The sequence below is a fragment of the Sphaerodactylus townsendi genome, linkage group LG08, assembly GCF_021028975.2.
Source record: "Sphaerodactylus townsendi isolate TG3544 linkage group LG08, MPM_Stown_v2.3, whole genome shotgun sequence".
Taxonomy (NCBI): domain Eukaryota; kingdom Metazoa; phylum Chordata; class Lepidosauria; order Squamata; family Sphaerodactylidae; genus Sphaerodactylus; species Sphaerodactylus townsendi.
In genome coordinates this window covers 64,976,021-64,985,887 of record NC_059432.1, presented here as the reverse complement: position 1 = coordinate 64,985,887, position 9,867 = coordinate 64,976,021, and the positions used below count along the sequence as shown (strand labels likewise).

The 9,867-nt window shown below is 46.4% G+C and overlaps 1 protein-coding gene across 1 annotated transcript; it reads right to left on the bottom strand.

Annotated features, from left to right (window-relative positions):
* Positions 1-419: 419 nt before the first annotated feature.
* HOGA1 (4-hydroxy-2-oxoglutarate aldolase 1) lies at positions 420-9,833 on the bottom strand. Its single transcript, XM_048506308.1, has 7 exons — positions 9,525-9,833; positions 8,090-8,218; positions 7,735-7,862; positions 5,983-6,117; positions 4,687-4,783; positions 4,220-4,353; positions 420-752 (listed from the first exon to the last, which is right to left on the bottom strand). The coding sequence occupies exons 1-7, from the start codon at positions 9,760-9,762 to the stop codon at positions 603-605; spliced, it is 1,011 nt and encodes a 336-aa protein (XP_048362265.1). The 5' UTR covers positions 9,763-9,833; the 3' UTR covers positions 420-602.
* Positions 9,834-9,867: the final 34 nt, after the last annotated feature.

Here is a 9,867-nt window from a genome sequence, read left to right as displayed (position 1 = left end):
GAAAATAATTTTTTCTTAAGTCTCATTCCCATCCTGTAAGGGCAACCTTTCTCATTGGGGATTGGGGACAACAAAGGGTCAGTTTCATAAAGCAGTACTGGGTATAAAATTCAGATGTTTTATCATTAACGGGTGCTTAACCAGCCAGTCCTCTGCCTTCAGTTAACCATGCGCTCAGAGATCAAACCAATTTTGTTTTGGCCCGGTAGGTCACAACAGTTGGGAATGTTGCATCACAACCTCTGTTCAGCTAAAGAACCTTTCTTGGGCAGGGCTAGGGGAAATGTATTGGAGAACAGTCACCATAATATATATGCCAGAAATTATTGCCTCTGCTCAGAAAGTATTTGAAGATTGCAAGCAGCGAAAGAAAAAGCCAGTATGAAGAAAGACCATGAAAAACAGCATTTCAAACTCTGTTATGAAAGTTTCCTTCCTTTGTTTTACTGCTGGTGTAGCATTTGGTCTTTCAGACACACCAGTGAATACACTGTAGGTTGAATTAGCTGTGTTTTACTCATTTGCAAGGAGTGTGTCAACTGATGCCTAACCCCTACAGACTATCTCAAGGTTCCAACTATTATATGGAATGGCTTTCTTCTTCACAGCCAGCCATTAGAGGTGAAATCCTGGTGCAGCTCCGTCACTTGTGTCTTGCTTAATGGGAGCAAAGGGGCACGACAGAGACCTCCATAGTAACCAAACCATTCCATGGCCTGCTTAAGGCCTGGGATTCCAAATTTGCGAGTCACCTGTGGGAACAGAAAGTATGAGAATTTGAAAATTGTTGGCTGTAGCAATGTCTAATATGCCCAGGAAGTGAGAAGAAGAGCCAGCAGGGGGCAGACAAGTGGTCAGCTAGAGAGGTCTGAAAAGTTAGTGACCCCTTCGTCCTTTTGTGTCACCTCTTGTCTGTCCTTAGACCAGTGATGGCGAACCTTTTCGAGACCGAGTGCCCAAATTGCAATCCAAAATCCACTTATTTATCGCAGAGTGCCAACACGGCAATTTAACCTGAATACTGAGGTTTTAGCTTAGAAAAAAAGGTTGGCTCTGAGGCGTGCGTTACTCGGGGGTAAGCTTGGTGGTAGTCGGTGGCTTTGCTTTGAAGCAACCATGCAACTCTTCCAATGGTTGAATCACGACCCTAGGAGGGTTTACTCAGAAGCAAGCCTCATTGCCAGCAACCAAGCTTACTCCCAGGAAAAGGATCGCACTTCAGTTCTTCACATGAAAATCAGTGGGGTTTAACAGCGCTTAACTGGGTTACCTACACTGCTTCCCCAAAACTAGGTCTTAGGTTTAATGCTAATAATCGAGCCCAGCAGCCCTCGCCAGCCTAGGTGTGGAGGGGGGGGGGGGCGACTCTTTTTGTGCGTGCCCACAGAGAGGGCTCTGAGTGCCACCTCTGGCACCTGTGCCATAGGTTCGCCACCACTGCCTTAGACTGATACTCTTAGGTCTAATATCCTGCTTCTTTTCGGAGTCTTTTCTGAGACTCTTCCTAGCTAGCAAGTTAACAGCATGCTATCTTTCCTATCCTAAATGTAGTTCCTAATAAACATTTTCCTTTTACTCTTTTAATCAGTGTGTTAGCCGCTTCTCAGTACAGTAAACTCCATCAAAAATTACTGCAAGGCCAATAATTGAAAGGAGGTATGCATGAATCCCTTTTCATACAAGTGCTACCCCATTCTAAGCTCACAGAATTTGGAAGTAACTGAAACAGTCAGTAAACTTTCTACCATCATGGAAATATCTGTGGTCAGAGAATGTCAAGCACAGGGGTAAGGTAGGTGCTAAGATTCAGCAGTTTTGTTTAGACCCAGTCTAAATTTAGATAGTTATGTGGAACATCATACTCCACTAACATACATTTTGAGATAACAATATGCAATCAAGCAATCTGTCAGAATGAATATGGTGTAGAATAGGGGCAGTGGCATATTTGCCTAGGCACCACACTTCTGGTCACAGGGTGCAAAATCGGCCCCCCACATGACCAGGAAGATGGCAGTGGGAGGGTGGAGCCAGGCTTCGGCACTTGCCCTGCCCCCCACACTCAGCCCCCCCGCCCCCCTGCTGGCTGGGCTCCCAGCCAGCAGCTGGCAGTCCCTTCTGCTCTGCCCTCCCATGCAGGCCTGTACAGACTGCGGTCCCCGTCCTCAGAGAGGTGCTTTTATAAGCACTGAGGCCGGGGGTGAGGCTTGGGGAGGCATGGCCACAGTGCTTATAAGGCAGAGGCGTGGGGATGGGGCTGCAGCAAGGGGAGCGTAGCCCTGCCCACGGGGGGCAGCGCCCGGAGACAATTTGTGGCGCTCATGGTGCCTTTCAGCACCTCTCCTAGCAGTGTGGTGCTCATGGTGCCTTTCAGCACCTCTCCTAGCACCTAGGAAAGTGGGTGAGGCCAGCTAAGGCTTTTGTCCAATAGGACTTTTAATTAGCTATTGCAGGCTTTAATTTTTAAAAAGTTCTTCAATAGCAGCTGCCACCACAGCACAAAGATCTTCAGTGTATTACTGAATGTCAACTGTCTACATGCAATAAAATGTAGCAAAAGCATAAGCATAAGCATTTTATTGTCATTGTGCACGCACAATGAAATTTACAGCAGCATTCCTCGATGCACACAATTTCATACCCCATCCTCACTTCCCCCTTCCTCCACCCATCCCTACCCAGCCCCAAACACATCAACACAAAGCCATGGAGTTCAGCATAGCCACAGCTCTAGAGTAGAAGCTGTCTCTAAGCCTCTTTGTCCTAGTTTTTATAGACCTAAATTGTGCAACAAATAACATGGTTTTTATAGACCTGTATCGTGCAACAAATAACATGTATTGTGCAACAAAGGTGCAACAAATAACATTCATTTTTAAATTCATCCTTTGGGCAGAACTTCTGACTGAAATGTCGAAGAGTTACTGATATGCATGACCTCACTCCTTGATGTTTTATAGTTGGTTCTGCCTCTTATGGCAGCCATTTTGTGGTTGACTGTGCCTCTTTTTGGCAGCCATTTTATGACTGGTTCTGCCTGCCTTGGTGGCCATTGTACAGTTACATCCACCTCCTGTGTTAGAATTCCAAATGTGCCCACAGGCTCAAAAAGATTAGGGACCCCTGATTTAGGATTAGCATTACTAGAACAATAATATAAGAAATTGCCACATTCTGCATCAGGCCATTGTCCTTCTGACAATGCAGTTCAGTTTTGACAGACAGGCACCCACTAGGATTTCAAGTAGAGGGTCTTCTCAATGCTGCTACCTGGTGCCTTTAATTATAGGTGTCAGGACTTGAATCTGGGATATTAGACATTAGATATAAGTATTTTTCCACTGAGTTGATTCTTTGCCTGTTGTGGAATGACTCATGGAGAAGTCCTGGATTTTGGGAGAGGGGGTAAATATTAAAATGGAGATTATATAGAATGGCAAAAAATAAATGTTCATGATTCTAAAACATGTTTGTCCAAGATTTGGAAAAATGCAATGAAGGACCCTCAAAATATTATGGTCAAAGCTACCCAATCTTCTGGCTGTCAGAAATAAAAGGGGATAAAGTTCAGAGTTGTTGAAGATGAACCAAGAGGTCACATACCCAACTCTTGGCCACTACCTGGTCATGTCACTGATTTGGTTGTAGGGTGCATGCAGTGCCTAGTTCACAGGAGATGTTCTTCCAAGAGCATGGAAGGGTAAGACAGGTCTCCTTATCCTTGCCTCAGTCTCTGAAGAACAAATCACCACAGAAGTCAGGGGCGGATCTGCCAGAGAAACATGTGGGGTCACATGTCCCCAGGTGCCACCCATTTGATCACATGGGAAAGGGCACAAAATCACTCCCCCAAAGCTGCCAGGGGGGCCCCCCCTCTATTGAAGGCCACACCTGCCTCCTTCAAGCAGGCATAGCCTCCAATGGAGGGGGGGCGGCCTGGCAGCAGGCTCCTGACCCAGTGTTAGCTGCTGCCGGGGCCCCCCACCTCCACTGGAAGCCGTGCCTGCACGAGCAAGGCAGGCACAGCCTCCAATAGGGGGGGTGGCTTCTGAGAGGCTGTAAATGGGGCCAGGGCGTGGGGGGAATGCAAAAAATGGCCTTTCCTTGGTCTCCATTTTCATCTGACAGAAGCCAACTGCTTCCCTTCCTATAGTTTGGCAATACAGTTGTGTTCCAACTCCAGTCATCCCCCCACCCCCCCAGGTACTGTCGCTCTTACTGCTGCATTTGGCTCAATCAGTCTGTGCTGCAGTTCACAGGCCTTGTCCCAACTTCCAGAAAAGCACAAACTCTCAAGTTGACAAAGAGGTGTACCAAGCACATTGGCAAGGGCACAGATTCCGCCAACAGCACCTGGAGCAGAGCCAATAAAAAAGAACATCCATTCACTAGAAGCACATCTTTGTACCCCACTTGCACCCACAAAACAATGAGTATTCTCATTCAGCTATCTTCAAACTAGTGGAACAAAAGTTGTGATTTCCACACTGGTATATCTCCTACTGGTGTATCTCGTAAAACTTCCTACATATTCTATTGCAGAGATGTTATGGAGTAGGAATTTTGAGATATTGGCTCACTATCTTCAAAAATTCCAACACATCCTCCTTTGTTCCTTCCCAATATATCTATTTACTTTCTGCAAGACAGCCTCATATGGAGGTGAACTTCCTTCATATTACCTACCTACAATGAAACTGGCCAGCAGAAAACCAGCTGATCCCGCCAGGACCTGGAAGTTTTCATTCTTCGTTTTATGGACAAGCAGCCCCAAGCGGGTAATCTGGTGAAAAAAGGAGGGATTTCTGGGATAGTGAGAAAGAGAACACACTGGGGTGCCAATGTTCAAATTACGCCAGGAGCTTAGACTGTGCAGTAAATATAACAACATCTACTAGGGCCAGCATGATCATCGGACAGATATAATAGAAACAATTATTTATATTGACTAATGCTCCCTTCTTTGTATAGAGATTGCTTTTTCAGTTTCTTGTGCTTTTTCTTGTAGTCTACTAGGCTTGTCTTTATCCTTGAAAAAAAGTCAGCCTCCCAGGTGAGACATCATTGGGCCAAACTAAACATGATTGCAGCCTCATGGCGACCACAGGTGATTTTAAAATGCTATGAGGGCCCAATCAGGAGCAGGCTGAGGCACACTTGTTATCACCCTCCACACCTTGTCAAGTGCACCTTCTTGCTCTTACAGAACTTGAAAAGTCAGAAGTGAGGACAAAAGCAGTGTACTGCAGGCCCAATCAGGATCAGGCCCTTGGGTATTTTTAAATCACTTTGAAATGACAGCACCATCCTTGTGGTGGCCATGAGGGTTAGTTTGGCCCTTTGGCTCTTTTTGTTTCATTTCACTGACTTAAGACTGTAATTGCATTTTGTACTACCAAACAAGAAGAAGGGCCCACAGTTCTAAGCAGAGAGTGGCCAAGGGTCACACGATGATGTCAGATCGGTAATGCTCAGCTTGGTGAGGTCGTGGATAAGAGATCACCTGAGAACGACACATAAACAGCCATGCTCTTCCAGTAAGAAGAGAGGAAAAGTGTAATCAATGCTTTTAATGGGAAAAGGCACTGAAAGGCCTACAGCTGGCATTCTGGGCTGGGAAAAGTCTACAGACTTGTAATCATCAAGACTCAAGGGAGATAAAACCAAAGCATCATATCGTAATACAAAAGCACTACCAAGAGAGTAGGAAGCTGCCCTCTTACTGTGCCTTAAATGTCCCTTCTGGGTCACTTGAAAATTATTACTTCAAAGTTAATATTTCAGCATCTGAGATCAAGGAAAATTGGCAGGTCTCTAGATTCTCCAGCAAACCATTTGCTTACTTAAGATAACAGGAACTCCAACTTTCATCTCTCAAATGATGGCAGGTCCTCAAGTCAGGATGCCCATCATCACCCCAGGGTGCAATTAAACCTCCTGGGCAGCATCACCTGAGAGTGTGTCTCCCCACCTTTCACTCACATTGCCACCACTATCTTTGATTCCCACAATATTGGGGTGCTGTGCCAGGGTGAGCACCACGTCATCAGGAATCTCCAGACCCGTATTGGCTGGGACACTGTAGAGTATCACAGGGATTGGAGATGCTTCAGCCACCTGGGGGGGGGGGATACAAAATAGTGCATTAGAATGAAACAATCCATGCCTTTTATACATGAAATGAGAAGTTCCCAACAAGCTACTCTTCAGAAAGTCTTGTCACAAAGGATTTGCAAACCCTTCCCCCTTAACACAGTAGAAGTCTCATTCTCCCACCTGCCGTTCCCCTGATGTGGCAGTTTCTACAAGTACAGTCACTGTTTGTTACTGTGCATTTATTAGTCAGCATTATCTGCTTTGAGAAGTGTCTCATGCGTTTCATCTTCAGCAGAATGCAGAACAATTAAGTGTGAAATTTCTGGCTGCTGTGAGTTTTCTGGGCTGTGTGGCCATGATCTGGTAGTTTTTGCTCCTAACATTTCACCTGCATCTATGACTGGCAACTTCAGAGGCATGTCAGAGAGAGAAACAAATCTTACTGTGACATGCTTCTGAAGATTCCAGCCATAGATGCAAAAACTACCAGACTATGGCCACACAGCCCAGAAATCCCATTATAGCCAGTTGATTCCACTAGTGAAAGCCTGTGATGCTACATGTGAAATTTTAGTAGGACTGTAAAATATCTATCTGTTGTATTGATAGCCTAGTTTCTGAAAATTGTATCCTGAAGTGACTTACATTCACAAAGAGAGAATGCCTCTCAGGCTTAGAATATAAAAAGACAAAACACACGAGGGAAAGGAAGTGAAGAAGAAAGAGAAAAGCTTGACAGACTGAATTTATATAGTCTTGGGCAAGGGTGATTTTCCCTCACTGGTACTCTTGTTTGTATGAAAGTGGTGGGATTATCATATGGCCTTTGTTCCTCTGAGTGGGCCAGAATGCTTATTTTCCAACACAGCAAAGTATAGTAGGAATTTCTGTCACTTTCTGCCAGGCTACCACAGGGGTACTTTGACCTGGGGAAAATTTTTAACTGCCTGTGAATGATTCCTCATAAGCTAGGCTGATTCCGCACGGGCCAAAAACAGCGGTGTGAAAACAGTATAAACCCTTTTACAGCGTTTTAAACCCTTTTACGCCATTTTCACACCGTTTTCATACTGCTGTTTTTGGCCCATGCGGAATCAGCCCTAGAGAATCAGCCTCACTGTTCCCACTGAGAAGGAACAACACTTGGAGGAACCAATGCATGTATTTATTCATTATGATTTACACCTTGCCCTGTCCTAATAATTATGGATGTAAAAAGAAAGCAAACATACATTATAAGGCCAAATGTTGCAATGGGATCACAACTGCTTGAACAAACAGAAAACGTGACCACATCTAAAATTCACGGCAGATATTGATCAAATGCACTCCTTCCTAGATTCTCAGAATTCTACTGTCTATACAATCCACGCTTTCTGGACTGGTGAAGCTATGCTGTGTAAACCAAGGAAGCACAGGAGCGTCTGAAAAAACCCTAATTAATTCAGGCTGCAAAACAGAAATTGAAGTTCAGAAAAATTAAAAGCATTCATTTGCAGCCTTTCTACTTTGCTTGAAATAAACATACAAAAACAAGTGCCCCTAATGACTTATCAGTAAACAGCCTCCTCAGCCCACTACGGACTTCCTCTCAAATCCCAGTTCACAGTCCTAGCACTGACTCTTCCCATTCTTTACCTCTGTGTAATGATGGATCAAGGCAGCGCTGGTCATGCTCCCTTGGTAATAGCAGGGAGTCACCACAAGAGCAGCATCAGCCCCTTTATCAGCCACTTGTGCTGTCATTTCAATAGAGCCCCGAGTTGCTGGGGGAAGAGGAAGGAGGTTATAGCAAGGATGAATTTCAAAGATCTCATGAGGATCGGGGTTTTAGGAGCCTATCGAGTCAGAGGATGGGGCCTGTCAGATTAGCAGAATTAGGTCCCACTCAAACAAGATCCACATAGGGTCAGTTCCCAACCCTAGAGCCATCTTCAATCCTTCAGGCCATGATGGAACTAGAGGCTGATGATCCCAGGCCCACACTGCTCACTTTCACATCCGGACCCAGCAAGCAGCAGTTTTTCCTTGGACACAGCTTGTCGTAATCGTCTCACCACTTCCAGACGTTCCTGCTGTGTCAAGTAGGGGGCCTCTCCAGTGGAGCCCTGCGCCACAAAACCTGCAAAAAAACAGATGTCGTTCTTGTGCGCTCTAAAGTCCCTGTTGTGATACTGAGTCACCAGAACTGGTACAGCCACAGTGCCAGAAAAGCAGCTCAATGCAAGATAGCTATATCAGTTGCTCAGTCGTGCAGCCATGGTACTCCTGTCTCCCAGTGTGTGGCTGCACCCCTATCCTCAATAGCTGGAAGAGAAATAGTGCTACTCGATCTGTGCACAACTGTTATTGAAGAAAGGAACAGTGTCAAGGAAAGTTGGGAACCAAATATGGAGAAGGCACGACCAAGGATATTTTAGGAGGGGACAGATGAGAACGAGAAGGGCATTATTTGGGGGCAGGCTCCTCCCCCTAACTGTACATCTCCTGCAGAGCAGAAAATGAGCCCAAAGTCCAGGCAGGCAGGCAGGCAAGGTATCTTTGAAGACAGTTCAGTTGCTAGTTCAGCATTCTGTCTGTTGGAAAGAATCCAGTTGCAAGATTCAACACAGCAAAGTTCCCTTTTTCTAGCTTTTAAAGCCACAGCTGTAATTGAAACTGCAACACTGCATCTAAAGATTATTCTATTAATGTATTGTTGAAGGCTTTCACAGGCGGATTCAACTGGTTCTGGTGGGTTTTCCGGGCTGTGTGGCTGTGGTCTGGTAGATCTTGTTCCTAATGTTTCGCCTGCATCTGTGGCTGGCATCTTCAGAGGTGTATCACAGAGGGAAGTCTGTTCACACAGATTTTTCTCTGTGATACACCTCTGAAGATGCCAGCCACAGATGCAGGCGAAACTAGATCTACCAGACCACGGCCACACAGCCCAGAAAACCCACCAGAACCATTATTCTATTAGATGCTGTGTTTGTCCTCCCTAGGCTGACAGATGCCTTAGGTGTATTCAGACAATAATTGCCACCTGTTCTCAACAGAGGCTCTTGTGCTGGTCCCGGCAGCAGGACAGGCAGAATTCAAAAGGTGAAACAAAACAGTGTCTGTTGAATTTCTTCCAGACATGGACCTTAGAAAGACTTGGAGCTACTTGTCAAGGTTGTGTTTTATAGGAGAGCGCCAGGCAGAGGAATGAACAGTGGTCTGGACCGACTGACTTTCAAGAGAGAGTTTACAGCGAGCATAGTTGTGCACTTGCAAAGGTGTGTGACGGCGGTCGGGGGGGGGGGGCGGGAGTAGTTCCCGGGGGTTCCTGTTTTAATTCCCGAGGAGTAGCCCCATGAGTCTGTTGCAAGCAACGAAAGGCTCCCGGGTCTTCTGCTGCATTGGCCTTCTCGAAGGACCCCACCAGCCCTGCCTGCCGATCTTACCTCGGAAGGGAACCTTATCGTAAAGACGCACGTTCTCCTCCAAACGGACATAATCCACCTCTCCTTGCGAGGTGAAGGGGGTCGTCAGGGGTGGGTAGATGCCGCGCAGGTCCAGCCGCCCACCGCTTCCCCCAGCCACAGCGCCGAACCTCCTAGGAGCGCCCCTTATCCCAGGCCCACTGAGGCGCCTGCAAAGGCTTCTTGACCAACGAAGGGGCGGGATCCGGGGGACTTGCATCGTCTCGACCCTCGCTCGGCAACTGCCAGGGTTGCCTTCGGGAGACCTTGTCCCACAGCCTGGCCTGTGCTGAGGCCGTCCCCAGGAGGCGGGGTCCAAGAATTG